At 45.5% G+C, this 22,475-nt stretch overlaps 8 protein-coding genes across 8 annotated transcripts; 5 read left to right on the top strand and 3 right to left on the bottom strand.

The window, feature by feature from the left end:
* Nucleotides 1–399: 399 nt before the first annotated feature.
* On the top strand, nucleotides 400–894 carry N7520_009047 (uncharacterized protein; the record flags this gene model as incomplete). Its single annotated transcript, XM_057142981.1, has 1 exon — nucleotides 400–894. One exon carries the CDS (start codon nucleotides 400–402, stop codon nucleotides 892–894), a length of 495 nt encoding a protein of 164 aa, XP_056992269.1.
* A 2,952-nt stretch (nucleotides 895–3,846) lies between these two features.
* N7520_009048 (uncharacterized protein) lies at nucleotides 3,847–6,560 on the top strand (the record flags this gene model as incomplete). The annotated part of the gene is made up of 7 exons (XM_057142982.1): nucleotides 3,847–4,057; nucleotides 4,137–4,276; nucleotides 4,336–4,662; nucleotides 4,727–5,221; nucleotides 5,290–5,318; nucleotides 5,381–5,635; nucleotides 5,711–6,560. The coding sequence occupies 7 exons, from the start codon at nucleotides 3,847–3,849 to the stop codon at nucleotides 6,558–6,560; spliced, it is 2,307 nt and encodes a 768-aa protein (XP_056992270.1).
* Nucleotides 6,561–7,553: 993 nt separating this feature from the next.
* N7520_009049 (uncharacterized protein) lies at nucleotides 7,554–7,958 on the top strand (the record flags this gene model as incomplete). Its single annotated transcript, XM_057142983.1, has 1 exon — nucleotides 7,554–7,958. One exon carries the CDS (start codon nucleotides 7,554–7,556, stop codon nucleotides 7,956–7,958), a length of 405 nt encoding a protein of 134 aa, XP_056992271.1.
* A 980-nt stretch (nucleotides 7,959–8,938) lies between these two features.
* N7520_009050 (ABC multidrug transporter) lies at nucleotides 8,939–9,424 on the top strand (the record flags this gene model as incomplete). The annotated part of the gene is made up of 1 exon (XM_057142984.1): nucleotides 8,939–9,424. The coding sequence occupies one exon, from the start codon at nucleotides 8,939–8,941 to the stop codon at nucleotides 9,422–9,424; it is 486 nt and encodes a 161-aa protein (XP_056992272.1).
* Nucleotides 9,425–12,376: 2,952 nt separating this feature from the next.
* On the top strand, nucleotides 12,377–13,923 carry N7520_009051 (uncharacterized protein; the record flags this gene model as incomplete). The annotated part of the gene is made up of 3 exons (XM_057142985.1): nucleotides 12,377–12,963; nucleotides 13,018–13,099; nucleotides 13,150–13,923. The coding sequence occupies 3 exons, from the start codon at nucleotides 12,377–12,379 to the stop codon at nucleotides 13,921–13,923; spliced, it is 1,443 nt and encodes a 480-aa protein (XP_056992273.1).
* Nucleotides 13,924–15,807: 1,884 nt separating this feature from the next.
* On the bottom strand, nucleotides 15,808–17,751 carry N7520_009052 (fungal specific transcription factor domain-containing protein; the record flags this gene model as incomplete). The annotated part of the gene is made up of 3 exons (XM_057142986.1): nucleotides 15,808–16,287; nucleotides 16,366–17,297; nucleotides 17,358–17,751. 3 exons carry the CDS (start codon nucleotides 17,749–17,751, stop codon nucleotides 15,808–15,810), a joined length of 1,806 nt encoding a protein of 601 aa, XP_056992274.1.
* Nucleotides 17,752–19,067: 1,316 nt separating this feature from the next.
* N7520_009053 (alpha/beta hydrolase) lies at nucleotides 19,068–20,279 on the bottom strand (the record flags this gene model as incomplete). The annotated part of the gene is made up of 1 exon (XM_057142987.1): nucleotides 19,068–20,279. One exon carries the CDS (start codon nucleotides 20,277–20,279, stop codon nucleotides 19,068–19,070), a length of 1,212 nt encoding a protein of 403 aa, XP_056992275.1.
* Nucleotides 20,280–20,911: 632 nt separating this feature from the next.
* On the bottom strand, nucleotides 20,912–22,285 carry N7520_009054 (MCT family MFS transporter; the record flags this gene model as incomplete). The annotated part of the gene is made up of 2 exons (XM_057142988.1): nucleotides 20,912–21,338; nucleotides 21,393–22,285. The coding sequence occupies 2 exons, from the start codon at nucleotides 22,283–22,285 to the stop codon at nucleotides 20,912–20,914; spliced, it is 1,320 nt and encodes a 439-aa protein (XP_056992276.1).
* Between the last annotated feature and the right edge of the window lie 190 nt (nucleotides 22,286–22,475).

Consider the following 22,475-nt stretch of genomic DNA (forward strand, 5'->3'; position numbering starts at 1 on the left):
CCTCCATGGGATCTATTTATTGAAAATCTAAAGAAGAAATTCCAAATAATTAATCGCCTTTAAACATATCTCCATGTATGATAGCTTGCGGCTGCATTCTTCTCGGCTCCACATAAACCGGGCCGGTGGAAAGCCGGTCATGAATATCAGTTAATGTGATCCCTGTAAATTTCAACCAATATTGTATCGAAATCATATCTTGAACGTTCAAGGAAGCCACACAGCTTCCCGGTCAATCGATAAAACTAATGATATCCGTGTAAAAACGAATTTCTCTCTTCTCTAAGCAGCCGGTCCTTCCCGGATGGCGAGATTACATTTATATTTAACGGCGCCGACAAAGCGATGCAGATAGTTTGTGATCAGTCACATTATCAAGACAGTACCCTAATATTCAATATGACTTCCGCCGAAAATCCTCAAATTGCCGAGCTACGCGCGAAGAACCAAGCAACTATCGAAAAATATCTCAATTTCCCCGGCATCGGCCGTCTGGAATGCTTCACTGACGACGGAGTCAAAGAACTGACCTTCGCGACTCATCCGTCGATCTTCAACCCCGATTGCGAGTCCCCTATTGCATGGAGTGGCAAAGAAGAACTCAAGGAAACGTTCATATACAACGCCGACAATTTCCGTGGCGAATGGAAAAGCCCTACAATCTACTCAACTCAGGATCCGAACAAGTTCTGGGTGGAAACAGCACTGGATGCCACCTTTCTAATTGACGGAAAGAGGATTCCATACAAACAACCCTACTATGTCATGTCGTTTGATATGGAGAATGGGTTGATTCGGAAATTCAGAGAGATTATGAATCCGTTGCAAGTCATCAAGACGCATGGCTGTGAGAACCACGAGCTTCTTCTAAAGAGGAATGAGCCCGTGGAGTGATGGTATATCATAAGAGGAGAAAAGGCATCGCGCATCCTGAATAACAACTGATGGGGTTATCAATATCTGAGAAACGTAATCTGTACATAGAGCGTTGCATACCAAGGCACGCTATTTGATGTTTCACAGAATATAGAAAGTCGTGATACGTGGGGAAGTGTGATGCAATGATTTTCATATCTCGAGGTCTTTCCACAATCATATTTAGCAATATTGAATAAATAATTACATGCATTCCCAAAGCTTCTGAGAAGAGTATAGTTCCCCGAGCATATGCGTATGTGTGTTTTGCGGCAATGGTTTCGATACTTTCGAACACTCCTATCTACATGGTCATTCCATTGGGTTTGCAGTAAATTTGATTCTACATTCGAGACTCCTAGTCCCCAACTTTCCTTTCGTTTCCAACTCGTTACTTCCCAGATTATAGATTTCTTTGAGACTTTTTCAAGTATTTGACTAATAACGTGAAAGAGGAAGTAGGAGAGATGGTAATAGCTTGGATCACGTAATTATCATAGGTTTGGGCGAATAAAGTAGTACGCTGCCTTCGATCAGTGGATCAGGATATTAGGTATCGCAGATTTCTACTTCTGCATCCCAACTTTCGGTTTTCTCCGACCGGGAGAATATCATAATATCATAACAACATATTGCTCTAACACAGCCACACATCTTCTCCTCATCAACTACTAAAGCTATAGCTCAGCAACAACAACCTTCTTTCTCATTTTACGCTAATCAGTAACGCATCACTACGCAGGAAATTCCTATGGTGACACTAATTCTTTAGGAAATGTTCTCTAGAATACAGGCGACACCGGCACCATTTCGGTATCAGAATCTTCCTGTCTATGCGTTCTTATTCGATTATTACATATCCTAATCGTCGGACGATTCCTATTACCATCAGACCTTCCAATCCTACGGTATTTCCAAATATACGCATTATAGCCACTAACATTGAATCAGCCAACAGTTACCACTGAGTATTCGCCAGCCGCTACTAGGCCTATACCGGCTATGGATCCCGATATATTTACTAAACGTCAAATTCTATTAGACCAAAATTGCATTATAATTGGAAAAGCTTAGAGATTATATCAAGCCATTGGCGTCCTCAATAAGAGATCGAGATTGTGATATTCACTTACGTTAACACTTGAGAGTCGATGTTCGAACCATAATACTACTCTATTATAGTAGGAGATTTCTACAACGCGTTATAAAAAGCCATAAAAGATAGGCGGTCCAGAGTTTCTAGTGATATTAGCTACCCTCTCTATACCCCCAGTACCTTGGCGATAATATGATTTTGTTACCACCTGTCCTAAAGACAATCATATTCATCACAGTAATAAATCCTGGCGTCAGAATAAGTGACAATATAATAAGTGGAATGATAATTTACCATATAGCACGCGTCGTGATAAACGACACTATAAACAAGTAGGTCGCGGGGCATTGATAGACATTAGGATCCGTCTGAATCACTAAGTAATCTGGATAACGAGCGGAATAACCGTCGACCCGATCGTGCGGATCCTTATAAATATCAATATAAAATCAACTATATAGTTATGCAGATCTCTTGTATCGTTTCAGATAATGTGAAGAAGGATACTTCGCACTGATAAGCTCTACAGCATTTATAATGATTCGATAGAAGTAGGAGATCTACTATAATATCTATAGCTTTATTCTTATATTAGTACGCATAGTGGAATAGAATTACGATCCTAATTTAATACATCACAATGTTTATGATTATCTTTTTGGAAGGCTACTGCGTAGTCTATATTTACTATATCTTAGACCGTACGGAATAAACAGTGTAATACAGCAGACACGGAGGGTTATTATGTAGCGCCAATTAAACATTTACGTCTTCAGGTAGCACAAGCTAGAGCGGAATAACGTATTTCACAAGCTGGTGGGCCACACAAGCGGGTGGCAAATATCTTAGTAAATGCGATAAATTACAGCTCAATACCTCAACAAGAGTGGTCTACATGGGCTTCTCCTTGAAGTCTAGTCCTTTCTATATGATATACAGTCCTTCGAACAGTTTTGAGAATTTTCATGGCTTGGTGACTTAATTTTGTATATCTCACCGAGTTGGAAATTTTATTTTCGATACCGCCATGTTAGCAGAGTTTAATATATCCGAAACTGATATATACGTCTAATAGTTCTTAATGAGATCTATTGAAAATTAGTTGAATAGAGTAAGAATATGGTTATTGAGGTATTTGAGTATTGAATACCGCATTTACTATGGTGGTTGGAGGTGGCCTACCCGCTTGTGTGGCCCACCCGCTTGTGAATCACCTTATTATTATTATTCGTAAGAGAATGTTTATAAATCGGCGATGCGAGCCGAGCACCGGAGTCGGGAGACAAATTATACGGCATCGGCCAGTCGGTCTAACAAGGACGCATGGAGAGCTCTAGAATTGCGCCATTATGCATAAAATGGCAATGTGAGGCGAGCAGCGGACTTGGGAGACGGAGTACGGCACGGGCCATAAGTGTACCCAGCATACATGGCGAGCTGTAGGAACGCGCCATTATTTATAAATCGGCAATATGAGCCGAAAAGTGGAGTCGGAAGACGGATTTACGGAATCGGCCATAGTCTAAAAAGAGCACTTATCTACACTTTCTTTTCCTCAGCGGAAGATCGAATGGATAAAGTGATTGCTGAAAGGCCACGATTCGGATACTGTGGAGATCGAGGACGAGATGTCTCGGCCCTCAGCACCTCCGCCGTCAACGTGGCTGGCTGATTGAAAGAGCGCGGTCGAGGGTACTTCAATCGGATAGAAATCTCGGGAGTTTTATTCAAGTGGCTTTCTTACGAAGATATTGCGAGAGAGGTGGTATAAAAGCGCAACTGTTGGCCTTTACTTTTTCGAGCACTCCCAAAATAAGTCCGACCTTCTTGTCAACATGGACCCTATCATGGATATCCAGACGGCTCAGAACCATAATGTGGTCAGGTTTCTCGATCACCAGGAAGGCCGTGTCCGTCTCGAAATCGAGGAATTCCTTGGAGACGACTACATGACCAATTTGTTCCTCCTGGCTTTGGAAGCCATGCATCAGGAAGCAATGGAGCCGGAAGACAAGCAAAACTGGTGGACGGCCTACAGTTTAGGAGGTAAGATAGCGAATCATAAGTTCGGTCCTGCCTAATGGCAAAGAAGGATGGCGAAGAAATATGGCTGACATCACGATAGGAATCCATGGATCTCCCAAAGAAAAATGGAATGGGGTCGAACCCAGCGCGGCAGACCCAGTAGTCTCTCCATATGGGTACTGCACGCATGGCATGCTCATGTTCCCGACCTGGCACCGTGTCTACATTGGAATGTTCGAGGTACGATGGTCTAACTACTCTGTGACTCTATATTGGCGCCAATTGACACATTAATGCAGCAAGCCGTTGCAAACAAGGTCCGGGACATTGCAAAGAGCTTCGGGGACGACGAGGGCCGCCTCTCGTACCTGAGTGCAGCGGATCGATTTCGGTTGCCGTACTGGGATCCTACACTGCCCCGAAACAAGATCAATGATATGAACGAGACATTCAGTGACGAGATTTGGGGGTTTCCCTTGATCTTTCGCCAGCGCAAGGTATGGGTAAAGAGGCCCCAAAGTAAGATGGCCGCGCAGATCCACAACCCGCTGTTCAGCTTTGCACTGCCTGATGCGGATCTTCTCAGCGCGAACGGCCGGCCAATTTTGGAAGCATACGAATACATGGTGAGTGGTATCGAACTTCACATTTATTTTTTCTGGCTCTCGTTAATTGACACGGCGTGAGTAGCCAAAGGATGGCCTCCTCGGAACTATCAGATGTCCCGATGAGCATGGATATCCCAGCTTGCACACTAATGACTACCCTGCGGCTCCCACGGGTGCGAATGAGGTAATCCCCGATGCACCAATCGACAAGAGTGGCCGGATCAACCTCGACCTCAAGGTCCAGCGACAGGCAAGGTCACTGAGCACAAAGCTGTGGAATCTGCTCAGCCCTCATGGGAATTACGGGGGGAACAAGCAGCGGGAATGGTCGGCCTTTGCCTCTCACTTTAAGTACAAAAGCGACGGTACCATTATGACGGAACCGTTCAAAGGCCTGCCGAAGGAGATGGAAGAGTACCTCAAACGTGAGAGGGGTGAGAAAGCGAAGCCAGGAGATAAAGTCCCTATCTTCGAGGACTCCGGTGTCTCCTTGGAAAGTTGGCACGATGCTATTCATCTGCTGGTTGGATGTGGCAATAAGGTGGCTGGCCACATGGGCCTCCCTTCGCATGCTGCCGTGCGTGATTTTTCCCCCCGTGTGTGTGACTTCAGACGTTTATGGCTAACGTGGCTGAGGAGACATAGTTTGATCCCATCTTTTGGCTGCATCATAAGTGAGTCAATTTGCCAATCAATTTTGTGTAGGCGCGTATGCTGACCAAGGGTTTTTGTGCAGTAACATCGATCGTATCTTTGCCATCTATCAAGCCCTGTACCCGGAGAAGTGGTTTCCTTCAAATGGTACCCAGCGGGCCGATGACGCCTTATTTCCATTCCGGAAAACCTTGGGCAATGATAAAGAGAATTTCTGGAATTCTGACCAAGTGCGCAATTGGGAGAGGCTTGGGTTTGCTGTTCCAGGTGATAGCCAGCAACTGAATGAAAATGCCTTGGAGAGTCTCCACCGCTACCTGTTCGACTATTATGGATGGTAAGTGGTACTATGCTCCCAGGCGGTCTAGTTCTGTTATTTTCTGGGTTTCTAATCACGTTGGGCATGTTTCAGGAGCGCCGAAGGCGTTAACCCCCCGAAAGCCGTTTGTGAACTATGGCCCAAGGATCTTAGCTCATCATTTGCCCTGAAGGGTCCGAAAAATGTCAAGAGCGTTGAAAAGCCCATCTTGGTGTATGAGGCCCTTGTGGGAACCAAACTGGTGACCCGCACAATCGACCTAACCACCGCCGTCCATGGCCAGAAGCTGAAGGTGACCGATAAGGATCGCACGATCGCAATTGATTCCAGGCCCGACCACGAGTTGATCGTTGATTACAATAGCGCCATATTGTCGACTCAAGATGGGAAGCGATTCATTTGGAATGCACAGCTTAGCGTGCGCAAGTTTGCCTTTAATGGTTCCTTCAATATTCACCTATTCATCGGAGAGGTCAAGGATCACCAGCCCGAGAGATGGTTGACCAAGAAGAACGAAGTTGGCTTCTCTGCTGTTTTTGCCAGCACCCTCGACGCACCCTGCACGAACTGTCGCAAGCAGGCAGCCAAGGGCGCCGTCTATATCGACGCCATCCCCATCACCCCCGCTTTGGCTGCCTATCACAAGGACAACATCAGCACCCAGGATTGTATCCCAGCTGAGTTGAGAGTCCTTGACAATTTCTCAGTCGACGAGGTCAAGGGCTTCCTAGAGAAGAACCTCTCCTGGCGGCTGACAAGAGCCAACTCCGAGGAGATCACGGACGAGCAGGAGATTCTCGACAGTGAACTGACTATCTGCGTGGGCTACCGCGAATATAAAGTTCCCACGGACAAAAATCCCTTTGGTACTTACGAGCATTTCGTCCCTGTTGTTGATATTACCAAGAAAAAGCTTGGTGGCTGGGGCTATGGAGACAAATAGAAATTGCATTTGGATATTGAAGTTACAGAGTGACGTTTGTGTCAATCAATATCTTCCTTTTTCAACACATGTGATGACGACCATCTTTCAACAGATCTCACCACTAGCCCAACTGTAATCTTGGGTTTATTGACTGGAGAAACTGTAACCAAAGAACTGAGTGTCAGGGGCTATTGCATGCGCAACACCTTCTCGAACTTTATTAAGCTCGCTGAATCCTGGTCTGCTTCGGATTTCCTTCTCGATTTTGCTTCCAATCACGTTCCTCCAGGATATGTATATGCTGCCGCGTTTACTTTGTTCTCCTACCTGTTATATGATTATTCAGCCATGAGAAGAATACCTTTGTAAAAATCAGCAAAAATTCCTGTACGGACAAAATTTTTTGTTGTACGGGGTGCGAAAGGGTCCGCTACGAGCAAGTGTGGTCGCCAAGCCCGCTCGATAACTGTTTCATCTTGCTCGCAGGGCGAACTCCGCTAGCGCGAGTAGACTATCCATTTACTCTTCAGTGAATACGATGTAGAAATAATGATATTGTGTCTCTATATTAACATCTGACGCGTAATGTAATATATTCTATCAGCTAATAGAAGTTGAAGAGAACCAGACCACAAATAAGATTGTGGGCTTCTCAAGTAAGCTAACGATTAGAATAAATATTGGATGGCGGTTTTGGGCGAAATATTGTATATGTGGCTGGACAAGTGGCAAGGCGGAAAATACCAAACAAGCATGATCATCATCGTGATTCGTATGCCTGTGATAGTTATCTTACAGCTCAAGACAAATATCGTATCTAGTTGCCATATTCCCGTGTCCGGATAAACATAATTATTGTTGACGACTTTTCAAGTGATAAAAGTCTATTTGTCATAGACTTCAGATACTCCAGCCAGAATAAAAGCTGCCTAGAATCTTTGTTAATATTTCTGAATACTTTTCAACTCCTTTTCAATATTGTCCTCTATCCTTCTGCCGTCTCGCCCAATAATGGCAGTCAGCGAGAAGCGACGCATCATTATCGTGGGCGTGGGCTCGTTCATGTCAAGATCACTTGCCTTATGGCTTGCAGGCCTAGGATGGAATATCGCTCTAGTTTCACGTACTCAAAAAAGTATATCCGCCATTGCAAGCGAAGTGGTCGCGGCCCAGCGAAACAGAAATGCAAAAGTCGTGTTCCGAACAGCTGATGCCGGTCAGCCCGCCAGCTTAGAGGCGGCTCTGGACTGGTCAGTCCAGCAAATCGGAGGCAAAGTCGATGTCCTCAACTACAATGCCGCGCATGTTGCCCCGTCCGATATTCTTAATCTGACCCCCGAGGTTCTCGAGGCCGATTTTCGGGTTTCTGCTTTGGGAACACTGATTGCCGGTCAGTGGTTTGTAGAGCATGCATAGCTTGATCGCGTCTCCCAAGGGGAGTTTCCATTATTTCTAGTCACTGGAGGCATTTTGGACAAGGGACCACACTTCTCCGTCTCGTCGCTGTGTGTTGCCAAAGCGGCATCGCAAACTGTGAGTCGACTCTTTGCTCAAGTCTTGCCCGAGCGGCAAAATATTCTAGTCGGGATGCCTCTGGTTAGTGCGAGTATCACCAATCCAGAGACAGGAAACTACAACCCGGCTTCGAGCCCGACGACATAATTCAAAAGCTTTTCAAGCCATTCTTCGAAGAAAGAGAAAATCGCGATAGCACAAGGGAATGGACCGTTGAGCGAGTACTTTAATCGCCTCAAAAAGTCTTCGGCAATGTCATTATGTACTGTGAGTTATTTTGGCGTCATCTGGACACCTAGTCCTGCACAACTAGGATTAATGAGACTTTGGTTTATTATTCCTGTTTAAATCCACCCATTCCATCTCGTTTTCCTAATCATTATCTGTACTCAACCCTATACAAGATAGGATCTTTGCCCAATTTTTAGCTGTAATTATTCTGACCCCATGTGCATAAAGCTGACATTCTTTGATTGAAATGACAGGTCACAAATGGTGCTCTATCTGTAGCAACATCTGAACAGTCTTCCTTTTCCGTCTTTCAGTATAATGAGCACAGGGTTCATTGCAAACCGGTAAGATCTCTATGTGTGTTCTTCCTATCGATGACCATATGGATGGGCATATGGGACACATTCCTTTTGTTGCTGCTTGTAGGATTTTCACCATCAACGTCTGTCTACAAATCGACTGGTTTAAACAAAACTAACATCCAGACTAGTTTCAGCCAGGATGTGCAGTTAGTTGACTGGACACTACCCTTGACGTTTCTGAACGCGTTAGAGGGTAATTTTATTTAATACTATATCCACAATTGCAGCAATCGCTGACCATTACAGGTGCTTTGGGTACAATGGCGCAAATCTTGATCATTTCCAGGTATGAACCATTGTGCTGTGAGAGTATCAATATCCACTGGTCTTCTCTATTTAACCGCTAGATATTCTGCCGATGGCCCTGCAGCTCTGCATGACATTTCTCTCACAATCCTACCTGACGCAAAACTTGGCATTTGCGGCCGCACGGGTAGTGGGAAGAGCACACTGTTAGCGACAATATTCAGCATTCTCTCCGTCACACACGGTACCGTGACAATCGCTGAGTTGAACCTTGCTCATCTGCATCCGGATACCCTGCGCGCTGCGCTTATTGGTATCGCCCAGGAAAGCTACATCGTTCCCGGGCTGACCGTGCGTGAAAATCTTCTTCTGGGCTGTCAGCGCCAGCAACAGTATCTGTGCGACGATGACACCAATCTCATTGCTGCCCTGCAGACTGTGCAGTTGTGGGATACGATCAATGCGCGTGGAGGGCTATCCGCCGTGCTTGACAACCAAAGCGAGACGCTGTCAGCGGGACAGAGTTAGCTATTTGCCTGCGCGCGTGCGCTCCTTCGTACCGACTTTGTTGTTGTCCTAGATGAGCCGACTAGCCATCTCACGGTTGAAACCGCGGAGGTGGTCCGACGGGTCATAAAGGACAATTTTCGGGAACGGACGGTAATAGTCGTGATGCATAATACTCAGAACATTTTGGACTTAGATCTTATCATGGTACTGAATGAAGGCTGTGTCGCGCAGGTTGGTATACCATAAGAGTTACGTGAGCAAGATGGCATATTGCGGAGAATGCTGATTACCATTTAAGATTATGAGATGGAAGTTGATATGTTTTTATTTGAAAAAGATGTGTGGCTAATATTTGGTAAATTCCAAGTATAGTCATCTGATTGGCCGGATGGTGTAGTTGGTTATCACGTATCGTTAACACCGATAAGGTCCTGGGATCGAGCCCCAGTCTGGTCATTTTTTTCCTCCTTTTTTGGCATTTCACCAATACCAATTAGTATTCACCGAATGTCATTGTTTTTGAATCAATATATCACCTCCAGACCATAACTTCTAAGTTTAGGTTTTATCATTGAAGTCAGGCAGCGTAAGCCCAGGCTTTGATATCGTAGGATATACAGGAACGATATGAGGATCCTTGTATTCCTAGCAAAAAGTGAGTCCTCCCGCTCGTGGTATCTTCGAGTCATTGAAGACATATATCAGAGAAACAAGGTTGAGTGACGCCAATAAGTATGATAAGCCTATAGAGTGGCGCTTCGTACAAGGGGATTGTGACCCAGCAGAAAGCCCGCGGTATCTTTTAACAGGCAAGAAATAATTCTCAGCGCGTTCTCGACAGGCCCATGTATACAGTGACAGGGCCGTAGTGAGACTAGGACACGCTTTCAAAGAGCTGGTAGATCTGGAAGAACACCCCAAGGAGCCAAAACTGCGGTAGATGAAGAGATCGAGCTGTGGGGGACCTGGTCTATCTGCAAAGCGATATAGAAGTTGACGCTCTACAGCCCAGGTGGATTCTGACGTGTTGCGAAGGGAAAAGCTAGAATTATTTACTTAATTGATGAGTAGCGAAATCTTCCCGCCCGCACACTATAATCTGGTAATCACAGTAGGTATCATGATACAAGTCACAGGATGGGCAAAATAGACGACTCGGATACTGGCTGGCGTTGTAGCCATGAGGTGCTCTGATTCCCTTCTGTAGAGGCTCAACTATTGGTGGAGCTGAGGGTGGTCGAGCAATCCGCACCTCTTTCCATGCACCTGAGAAACAAGGCTAATGGCCAGCATAGGCCAATCTTTACGTGCCACGAAAGACAAATCAAAGCTGTGACCAGTGAGGCGCCGTAATGTTATCCTGAAAGCAAGGCTGCGGTTCCTTGGCAAGTATTCTTGGTGTGCCTCGTGCGGCTCAGCACGGTTTGCTTGACTAATACCCTTACATCAAAATCGGTTCAAAATCATGACCATCGCATGAGTCAAGGTATCCATGTCAGTTCCAAAGCTCTCGGAATTAAATCTAGCAAGCCAAGCGCCGAGGATGTGGCATTGAATTAATTTCGGGAGTAGATCCAGCGGATTTTGGATATCAAGCAGCTTGTATGAGACATGAGTTTAGCCAACGTGAAAAGAATCATGTTGGAACACTCGTACGGTTCTACTCATTTTCGAGGCTATAGAGACTCTTTGGGAGTGCCATTGCGGGGATCTTTGGATCCTAGCAGCCACGTCACTTTACTTTCTTCAATCGGCCGGAACTTGATAAACCAGCCCATGTACTTCTTGAAAAATCAAAAAGATCCGACCAATCTTGATTGCAGGTTACTTAGGTGTAGATAGCCTCATTTCTTTCCTCGTGGTCAGTGCTCTTGGTCCATCCGTGTCCGCTAGTTCTAAGTTTAGCGTTGGTATTGCGTCTTTACCCCGGAGAATCAAGATATACACAAATATGCATTAATTCGGAGGCTGATAATGGTCCCGCGCTTTCCGAGGTATTCCCTGCTAGTAATGGGTCTTATGCAGGCTGTATATGCCATGCTGCATTTGCGAGAGAGAATGCCGCTATGTAATTTGGGTGAGGATAGCTCATTTGCGGAGAAAGCGCTGGTTTCCCCACTTCAGCCTTCCCATGCATGCATTGCTTACGTGTCTGTAAGTAAGCACGTTGAGTTTCGGAAAAGTGACGATCGAGACCTATCTTGCCTGACTAGGGGCTGCAAAATAATGGAGACCTATTATCACGTTCGCTGGACAGTCCGCCACAATCTTTCGTTTCCCCGCTGTGGCGCCCTATAAAAACTGGTTAGAGGTGCGTCTTGCTGGGGTTGGGAACCCGTTCATGCGGGGGGTCAAATTTCTTATCCAGTACAATTTGTATATCATAAATGCAGACATGTGCCTTCTGAAAGCACGGACGCTTCAGTGCGTGATTAATTTGTATACCCATGCATGAGCCCAAGCAGCAGAGAAAAGCCCCATCAAGGCGATAATATCAGGCGTATAGGAAAGGCAGGTAAGATACCTCCCTGTATTTGAACAGCTCATTGAGAGGTGAATCACATTTTGAGGAATTTTGGCCTTTCTATCGATACGCGCATACATAAGGCCATAGCTCTTCCATGTCAAATAGTTGCTCGAAGTGGCCCTGTGAAATCACTCATATCCGCTTCATGTTTCCGCACAAGAAAAACTCTCCTTTAGCACGTTTGACGAAGTCGCTCATCGCTATGAACGGTCATTCTGAGCCGTTGATGGATTCACAAGTAAGTCAGATGCACTCAAATTTGAGGACTGCTCAGCTCCTTACTTGATATGTGAAATAAGCAGAAGGCACGGCAATTACGACGACAAAGAAGACGCCAAGCACGACTTGGGAATACCGAAGTGACTGAGGATAGCAGTGATGAGGTTAGCCACATGGGTACTGACCGGCGACCTCCCCGGGAACCTATTGAACGCCTTGTCTCAATGATCAACTTCCTGGGGTCCTACAATAATGATGTCGAGCAGATCGAGCGCGCTCTGGGACATCTCCTGCAGAAAGACGAAAGAATACAAAGCCTTTCCGCCACAGTCAAGGAACTGCAGCATTTCAAAGATGAAGAGTCTCGTATGGCTGAGGAAGAACAGCATCGGTTGGTGGAGCTGCAAAGCCAGCTCAATGACGAGAAGATTTCTCTCGAAAATCTCCGCCAAAATTTAGACCAAAGAAGCAAACAATTAGAAGAGGAAAAACAACAGTTTAAGGCTGACGTGATGGCTAAATATGAGAAAGCCATAGCAACAGAGAAAAAGAAATTAGAGGATGAGTTGCAGAAACGAATGAAGCTGAATGAGAAGACCACAGCTGCGAAATTTGAACAAGCAAAACAGAAGAATCAAGAGCTGCAGAACCAACTCTCAGCTCAGAAAGTGGTCATTGATGATACGGAAAGCATCTTGGATGATACCAAAAGGATCCTCGCGCTGTTCAAAGACCGTGCAAAAGAGCTGGAATTCCAAAAAGAGGAGCTTGAGTCCAAGTACAAAACTCAAGATTCCCCTTTGTCAGATTTGTAAGCAAGCTCTTTTACGTCTCCTCAATTGGAAATTGCTAACTTTGCTCTTAGTATGGAGGACTTATCCAAAATACATAAAGCCCTCAAGGCAATCGCGCATGCCTATTTCGGAGATCTTCCGCTAGATGATATTGTAAGTTCAATGTTCACCGGCATGATTCAATTGTATCTTACGCTTTACAGGCTATTGATCAGTCCCAACGTCTACGTAATAGTAATCCAGTATTCGAAGTTGTCCCTCTGACTGGTTCAGCTACTTCCAAATACCTTCGAGTCCGAGCAGCCCAGTCGGTCATCGCACAGGCTATATGCCATTCTCTTTGGCAGCCTTTTGATAGGTCGACATTGAGTCTAGCTCCTGATCAAATTTTCGCTTTTGTTCAGATTTCGAAGGCACTTGCTCGCCAGGATCGCAGAAAGGAAAGCTTATGGCGGTATCTCACTTTTCAAGGCCTTGATGTCGCTTCTCTTGAGTCTTCCACAGATACCGAAGCTCACAAGCCGCTCTCGGTTCGGGAAACTCAGCGCCTTTCTGGTGTTCTTGGGGTTCTTATACCCCAGCCGAAAAGAAAGGAATTTGAGCGGGACCTAGGGAATCTTCTCACAGAATGTGTACGTTTTTGGAACAAAGCAAATAGGGACAGTTGTCTCGTTGAAATCGATACAAACCCTCCCGATTTGGGTGGTTCAGGCTGGCTCTCAGAGCCGTGTCCCGATCTTGATCATGTGGAGGGCAGCACCGAGCAAGATCGTAATAGGGTACAAGCTTGGTGCTTATTTCCCCGCGTTACGTTCAAAGATGTCAACGAGAAATCCGATATTTTCGAAGGAAGTGCAGTCTTCAGTGACTGCCCGGCTTTTTATGAAGGTTCGTGTGAAATTGGGTGGCAGAAAGAACAGCTCGCACAGTTGATGCGCCAGTTTACCCGGCAGCCGCCTATCTTAAAGGGACGATAGTAAGATTAGCCTTCATCCCTTTCACCCTTTCCTTCTTTTCCTTTCTTTGGCTTTTTTCTTTTTCTCTTTTTTTTCTTCTGTCTTTTTTATTTACTACTTTACCTGCTGGCTTTTTGATGAGGGAGTATGGATAACGGCTCTGTGATAATTTGACAATTGGGAGAATGGAAAGCAACTTAAGTTAAATTACTCGTATTCAATAGGGCATCATGGTAGAAACTCGGATCGAATATTCGCTGAATACAACTGATTGGAAAGGAGTTGAACATGTGGATCTCGCTATTTCGTAAGCGGACAACAACCTCACGTATTTGTACTAATTGGATATACTACGTAACATGTAGTCTGAGATTTGAATATGCATTCCGAGACCGTGGCGACAGGATAGCAATGGACGAGTGTATCGCTTTGAAAAAAAGGGCTAGACGTGTAGAGGGCGAGTAGCGGCGATAAGGATAGAACCTTTTATTTTATGAGTATTCACCGCTTTTACCACTTTTATACTGTCTTATGCCAGGAATTCAACGTATTCTATATAGACTATCCCTAATATCCACCCACCTAGAATTGACCTATATCTCTAATGGGTAGATATACACAATAAAGGTATTATACTATACCTCCTACTTAGTCTCCTACCAAGCCCCCTATTTAAGTCTCCTATCTGGCATTTCTCCTTCTTTTATACTAAATTAGTAGAATGATTAAAGGGCTCTCTAAGTTCATATATAGCGGAATGGAAAAGAAAGAAAAAAAATAAAAGAGAAAACAGTGAAATAGAAGGAAAAGTTGAAAGGAAGAAAAGTCTAAAGGAGGTTTCAAAGGTACGTCAATAAGTCTGTGGTATACCTAATTAATGAAGGAGTAGAATAGCGTAATAGTTTGTATGATCTCTGCTATTTTTTTTATGATTTTGAAAATTCTGTCCAATATCTTCTTCTTCTTCTTCTTCTTCTTCTTCTTCTTCTTCTTCTTCTTCTTAGCCTTAAATCAATTTACTTTAAAAACCACTCACGAGATAATCTCCTATTAGGAGTACTCAAATGCAAACAATGGCAACCTTCAAGAGAAAAGTCGCTGCCATGAATGAGCCCGTCGATAGTCCCCAAGAATTCATAACTGTTGGCAGCTGATCTGCCGTCCAGGGGAAGAAAGGGCTACATGGTAGTGTGGAAACAGAAGAAAGGGACAAGATCTGTATTCCGAGAGGGATGGAGGAGAGAAAGAGAAAGAGAGAGAGAGAGATCTAGCAAGACATGCACGCGCTAACAAATGGAGGGGGTAGGCTGACCCCATTTTCTAATAACTTTCATCGATCGCCGCATCCTAGTGTCCCGTGGCGAATTGCCTCTTCAAGAGCATCGCTAGTTTCTTAGGTCAAATATCCGTTAAATTTGATGAATTAGTAAAAAGATATTTGCGATACTTTATAGTTTTATATCTTTGAGTCTAATATTCTATTATATTATAATTACCTTCTAATATTCTATCATGTTATAATTACTTTTTACTCAATATAGCTTAACTAGGCGCACTACCTAGCGCTACCTAACAAGAGTCTAGCCTATAGACCTAAGCCCGTGTAAAGCCTTACGACGGTAACGGTACGGTAACGACTAAGACTTAAGGACGAGCCTCAATGTACGTATACAGACCCTACGAGCGATACTCACTATGACTAGTTAGCTATGCGTAACACCTAATTATAGTGAGGCTTATCATAATTACGCCTATAGGATAGGCCTATAAGTAGTTCCCTTAATCTAACCCTCCATTAAACCCTAGATAAGTAAATTATGCTAAAGTTTAATAACTAGGAAATTGAGGTGCTGTAATGTCTGTTAAACTATATCGTGTTTTGCCATATCCTAACCGACCTTCTAGCTAGCCTTCTAAGATTCCTAAGCTCGGGGCCACTGGGCGAGCTGGAATCCAGGTTCGTGGCTTACGGCGATGGGTATGTTTAGAAGCTGTGGCTATATTCTCATGGGGCATTGGTTGCAGCGTGGCAAATGGAGATGTCCGTGTCGGTTTAGGCTGAATTTCATAGCAGGGTTGCTGGGGAATGTTCGCAGAGTGACCAGGACTCGAAGGATCGCAAGCAATAATAGGCGGCGATTGCAAGTCTTGAAAGGAGATATAGGCCGGATGACTGAGATCTATCATCTGTAGAATCTGCGTAAGGTGTCGACTCATGATAGCGTCGAGTTCCTTTCGATCTAGTAATAGTGGGGCCGATGGAGTGTCATCATGAATTGTGTCCGACGGAAATGAGGTGGGTGCTTCTTGCAAAATAAAACCATGCATTTCCACGTCGGCTGTCGAAATTCCGACAGAGAGGCATAGGCGTTGGAGACGGTTAAGCTGGAGAGACAATCTGGTGAGCTATATGATCTCATGGAGATATCATACAGTAAGGGGTTAAATGAGTTACCGACATACCAGTTCCTTACATGAGGCCCAGTAACATTGGAGGTGTTGCAGTAAAAGGAGGCTAGACAAGACTCGTTCCCTCAACAAAGCCAACACGGATGGGCTGGCCTCGGGAAGAATTCCGGTGGGCCCCTGGCATATGTTCAAACAAGCCAGATGGATCGAGGCCGTGAGAAAAGCACAGTATGCAATGAATGGTGGATTGGCTGAGGCGCTGGATGGAGCGAGAGACATAAAGCTAGTCGCGACATCGGCAAAATGATTCAAGTGAGACACCGAGATCTGAGCGCACAAGTGAACATAGTCAGGGGAGGCTGAACCCTTTCGTCGTAGGAAAATAAACATGGCAAGATGAAGTAGGGCCCGACATTGGTGGTAGACTGCTTGAAGCGATAGTAGCAATTCTGGGGCCTCGCCTGAGTCATGGAGGCAACCACCATGTAAATAGCGAAGCGAGGGTGGAAAGGATGAATAACAGGAAGTGACTTTACTGTCCAGCGTAAAGAGAGCTCCCCATCTCACTGCCAGATCCGCTTCTGGTGCAATAATGTAAATAAACCTGAGACTTCGAATAAACGATCTAGCCTCGCGCCTAATGATGTCGTTGAGTATGGTTTTGAAGTTTAATATAGCACCTGAAACAACGTACCAGAGACCTAAGGCCTTGAGTAGGGCTTCTTGCCCAGGTGTTGGCTGTGTCTCTAATGAGACAGACAGTATACTGTCTATGCTACCAATACCCCCAGAGACTAGGCCCTCGGAAGATTGCGTAATATCGGATATATCGATATCCTGGTTCGTGTTGGCGAAGCTATCATCAAGCACAAAACATCGACAGAGCATGTCGGCCCAGATGCAGGACCATCGCAGGTCCCGGGACTGAGGTTTTGGCAGGTGTAAACTTTGCATTTGTAGGTCTCGTGTGGCCTGTATGACCATATCTATCTGTTTTTGAGCTAAAAGGTTCATGTGGAAATTGCCCGAAACCGTGATGGACTTACTTGCACCCGCCTGAGACCTCTCCCTCTGGCCAACGCCAAACCAATAAGTAGTGAGATTGGAGAGGGTTCGAACAGTATCGACAGAAGGCGCATGCAATTGGAGGGACACGATGTGACTGGCATTATTCGCCCAGTCTTGGCCGTGATGACGAGCGATATGGGAGATGCTTGCCATGTCATCGAGTCGACGCCACTTACTAGGCGTCTGTGCGCGGCCCAGGAATAAGGAAGCCAAGGCGAACATGGCATGCAAAACACCGGTGCATAACTGGCCGTGCAAATAGAGGCGTCTGGTGCGCCCTTGCTGGTGAATGATACTGGAGGGAATGAACTGTGAGAAGTACACATCCAGCAAAGTGAGCTCAGTCGTTTGTGAGGCGAGCTGAGTTTCCATCGCAAGTGATGTGAGAAGACTTGATCGGCCTTCTATTGGCCCGGAGTGATATGCATTTATGAGTGCAGTGCTTTGATCGTCCCTGGGTGTGACCATGATACGTTTTTCTCTGGGTTTTCGTCGAGGGTAAGCACACTCGGCGTCTAAGCAGCGACATCGATCGCAAATTGGCAATTCGCGGGAGCATTTGCGCTGACAATCTTAGCGACGAATCTGGTGAGCGAGGCATGCAACTTACCTTGTATCTCCGACAGCGCTGGCAAGATAGACTGGCAAGATCCATACTCAGGGCCTGGAAGTAAAACGTTGCATTGATAAGAACAACTCATGTGGCCATGACCGGGTTCCAGCTCAGCGTACGACTGCATGAGTTGACTAACCTTTGTTGGGAGATGGCTTAATCAGCATTGTCGTGAGATTTTTTACCACCACTAGACTACATTTGGAACGGCTAGGTATATGAGAAAAGCATGGAATAATTAAATCAACTTAGCTAACTTAAATAACTGCCTGGGTTAGCGAAGGTCACCGGTGAAGCACTTGGAAACGGGAACAACGGAATACGTGAAATTGGTTGATGGTTGAATTGGTAATTGCAAATTCAATTTGGGTTAATGCAACCTCTGCTCAGAAATTCAACGCACACGCGCACCGCAAGGGAAAGAGACTGATTGGTAGAACGATCAGAACACGGTCAATTCAAATCAGATAATAACGTAAGTTACCCCTCTGGCAATTTCCACTTTCTAACTAAATGATCTATACATTAGTAATACAGTCCTGAGGCCCTGAATAAGGGTACAATATAGTAGCCGAGACCAAAAGAAAGCACTAATACTAGCTTAACTCCGTGTAGGATATACCAGACTAAATTCATATCTTCACCAAATTAGTAGGATATACCAGACTTAATAGATATCTTCACCAAATTAGTAAGGCCGATAGTAACTTATGCGCATATAGTGTCGAGCGCGAAACAGTCTCACATTCCTTACCTCGGTGTACACAGTGGAATAAATATTATCGCGCACTGACTAAAATCGCGGGACCGAGTCTCATTAGTCTATCGCAGATGCTAGGAGGTAAGCCTAAAACTAGAGGAGATGCATGCGAGCCGAATGTAAGGGCATGGAAACCCGACGTCAAGATTGTCAGGGCTGTCATCGCGTTTGCATTGAAAATAACATCCACAAATCTTCAAAAAGAAAAAGATTAAAAAATTCAAGCTGATAAGCACACGTTCGCGAAGGTACCATATCAGTGCCTCCATCTTCAGCTACCAGAATGATTCAAGCAAGACATTAGGCAATACTGAACTACTCTGAAACCACATCGTGAAACCAATCTAGCAGTCGTTGATTCATAACCACAGCAGCCCCCACATGGCAATGATGGCCTGCCCCATCCGCAGCAGTCAGTGTATTAAGAGTCGCCTTCGCTCCAATATTCTCTTTCACCCAGGCCGGCTGTCCCCGGAAGAAGTGATCATCAGCCGCATCACCAATATAAACCGGACATTGAATCTGGCCCTCGACTCCCTTAAGTGCCATTTTCTTAATCTCATCAAGTAGTCCTTTCACATCTTTCACATTGAAAGACCACAATCCTTGATCAATGATCCAACGAAGTGTAGTAGAGGCATCGGCCCGAGAGTAGAATTCATCGATCTGGGCATTTAATCCCATCGTATCGCCAGCTTCAAAGGATGCTATCCACCCAGCGGGCAGGAGATGATCCGTAAAGGACTTATACACGTCCCAAAGCCCATCGATAGCTATGACAGCCGCAAGACGATGTTCAAATGCCGCTGCTCGGACAGACAGATATCCGCCAAGCGAGTATCCTAGCAAGCCTATACGTACATTGTCAACTTCAGGCTGCTGGAGCAGGTAATCGACGATAGGTGTGACGGCCTTCTCCCAATCATAGATAAACCCTCGGTTCTGCCCTCGGCGGATAGTTGGCTGCCCAGGCCCTTCATAGAGAATGACGTTGTAGCCTCTCTCCAGGCCAGCAAAGCCAGAAACATGAAGCATCTCCTCTTGCGCGCCATCATACCCATTCCCAAGAATTAGAGTCGGTCTGGGCATGGAGCAATTGTCCCCGACGCGGAAGAAAATGCCGTGGACGTTGAACCCGTCAGCTGGGAGGATAATCTGCTCCCCACGAGTGGGTAAGAGCGCGATAGCCCTATCGAATGCGAGTGTCTGTTGGGTCCAGAGACTATTTATTCGGGGGTCATTTGGGTTGCAATGAATACAGAAGTCGGCTGCGCGGAAATACGATGAAGCTCGAAAGTATGCATCTCGTGCGGAAATAGGGTGAGGTTTGGCATTTATTTCCTCGGCTTGGGCTGAGACGCGTGCAGCTAGGTTGGCGAAGACGTCATGGAAGCTTTTCATGTTTCCTGATTCGATGTGTTCGGCTGCTTCTAGGACTTCGCCAATGTCTGCGCCTTTGTAGCGTGCAAGGGCTAGGGTACGGAGCATCTCGAAATGAAATGCACCATCTGGACTAAGGGGAAGCATGGTGATGGTGAAATATGGAATGATTAGTATGACGTAAGTAAATATCGATGGTGAGCATTGATGTAGCGAACCTACAAGCTACTGGAGACAATTTATATATTTCACTGATGCATAAGGTGTTTCAAAATAATTCTGCTCTGTTCGCTTTTTGGGGCGCCGTTTGCGCCGAATCTGCGTATCAAAGTCCGCTCTCTCATAGTAGCGGTCAACAACTCTATGGAGATCCTGATTTCGGGACTCATATGACCCATTGAAGTAGCAATATCTTTGATCGGTGTTCACAAAGAGGGCGCTATCGGAAGCGGAGTACAGTATGTATAAGTTCGATTATCAGGTTACTAATCATCCCTATGGAGATTATCATGCAGGTTCTAAATCTTTGGTATTAGTTATACTCCAATACGATCATCGAACCGGGATAATTTCTTGTATGTCCCATAGTCTAGATGCATGGAGATTCCTCCTTAAGATCACCCGGCAATCTTCCAAACTTTCACGGCTCTTCCTTTTTTCACGAGAGTCTAGGACGCATTTATTTTATTGCGAAGTGCTTCTGTAACAGTTTTTGATGACTGCGAGAACTAATAAGAACCTACCTGGTCTATACGCTAATACATCAACAACAATTCATCCTACAAAACAGTCCACTTGAATCCTCCCTTCACAACACGAGTCAGGACGACCAAAACGGCACCGGCACACATAGTGGCCCCCGCAAAAATCTCCAAATAACCATAATTACCCTTGTCCACAGAAACCAGTGCGCCAGCAATTGGACTGCCTGTAAGCACAGCGATCGACACAAGAAAGTATAAAGCTCCCGTGCGAATGCCTATCTCCTGGATAGGAGACAATTGGGCAATCAGAGCTGGTGTCAAGGAGACATAAGCACCGGAAAAGAAACCGAAGAATGCAGCATATAGGATAACGGCTACGTTTGAGCGGCCGGTAAGCCATAGTGCGAAGGTGAGGATACCCGAAGTTAGGGTTGCCACACACATGACATTGAACCGACCGACTCGGTCGGCAATCAGACCCGGAATAATACGACCAAAGACACTGTAATAATTAGCACAGTCTTCTGAGTTTAAGAGGTTATGTCAAGTTCCTTACCTGGTTGCGTTAAGAATCGCCACAAGATAGTTCGCCAATTTAGAAGACATGCCAAGGGTTTGCGCTTGAGCGGTAATAAAGTTGAAGGGCAGGAATAATCCAAACGAAAAGAGCGATAGCGAGATAACCAGAAGCAGAAACGGAATCTCCGTGAACGGCTTAAGATATTGTCGAATATGGACTGGCTTTTGTTTGTGAATCAGCCGCGACTTCACGGTCAGATTGACTATGATAAGACCCCCCAGAATAAGGAAGGCAACCGCGCGCATAGTCCAGCCGAAGCCAATACGGCTGATGAGACAGTCAACCATTACAGGGAAGATGACACCACCAATAGAAGCACCAGAGGCAGCCAATCCAAAAGAAGTCGCGCGTTTCCTCCGAAACCAGCTAGCAAGTGAGCCCAGGCAGGCATAGTAGATGGCGCTAGCACCTAAAGCACTGCAGACAGCTTGAGACAAGAATATTTGATAATACTCCTTAGAGATGGAGGTCATCATCAAGCCAAACACGTGGGCAAATCCGCCGACAAGCAGCAGCCACCGGGGCCCATAGTGATCAAACACCTTAGCCAAGACAATTCCGCCACCGTACATCATGAAGATTTGGGTGGATGCGATCCAAGCAATTGTAGATGCAGAGTAAGCATGCAATAACTCTTTTTCGTAATAATTCTGAAATACTCCGAGAGAATTTGTCCAGCCGAAAGCTATAAAGAGGGCCCACCAGCTACCAAAGGTAACCAACCATGCATCACGACCCCCATCGGGAGGTTCATTCATGGCAACCTCTACGGCCGGTAGTGAAGTGTGATCATCCTTCTCGATACCTGGGCCTCTGCGGGCCTCAGTTGGGGTCGACTCACTAGTCGAATTTGTTTGATGCATTGACATCGCGTAGAAGACCTTGTTGAGATCGATCTATAAGAGCAACGGATAGACACGAAAAGGATAGACAGGGGGGTTGTAAGAGAAGGAAAAGAAAAACAACTTCAAGAAAAGACATTGAAAGATGATAGCCATGGCTTTTTACACGTTTTTCAAGGGGGTCCGGAGCTCGGTGGCTTGTCAGGGCGAGGGCCGA

This window comes from Penicillium odoratum (assembly GCF_028828045.1).
Source record: "Penicillium odoratum strain IBT 22623 chromosome Unknown utg000006l_segment0_segment0, whole genome shotgun sequence".
NCBI lineage: Eukaryota > Fungi > Ascomycota > Eurotiomycetes > Eurotiales > Aspergillaceae > Penicillium > Penicillium odoratum.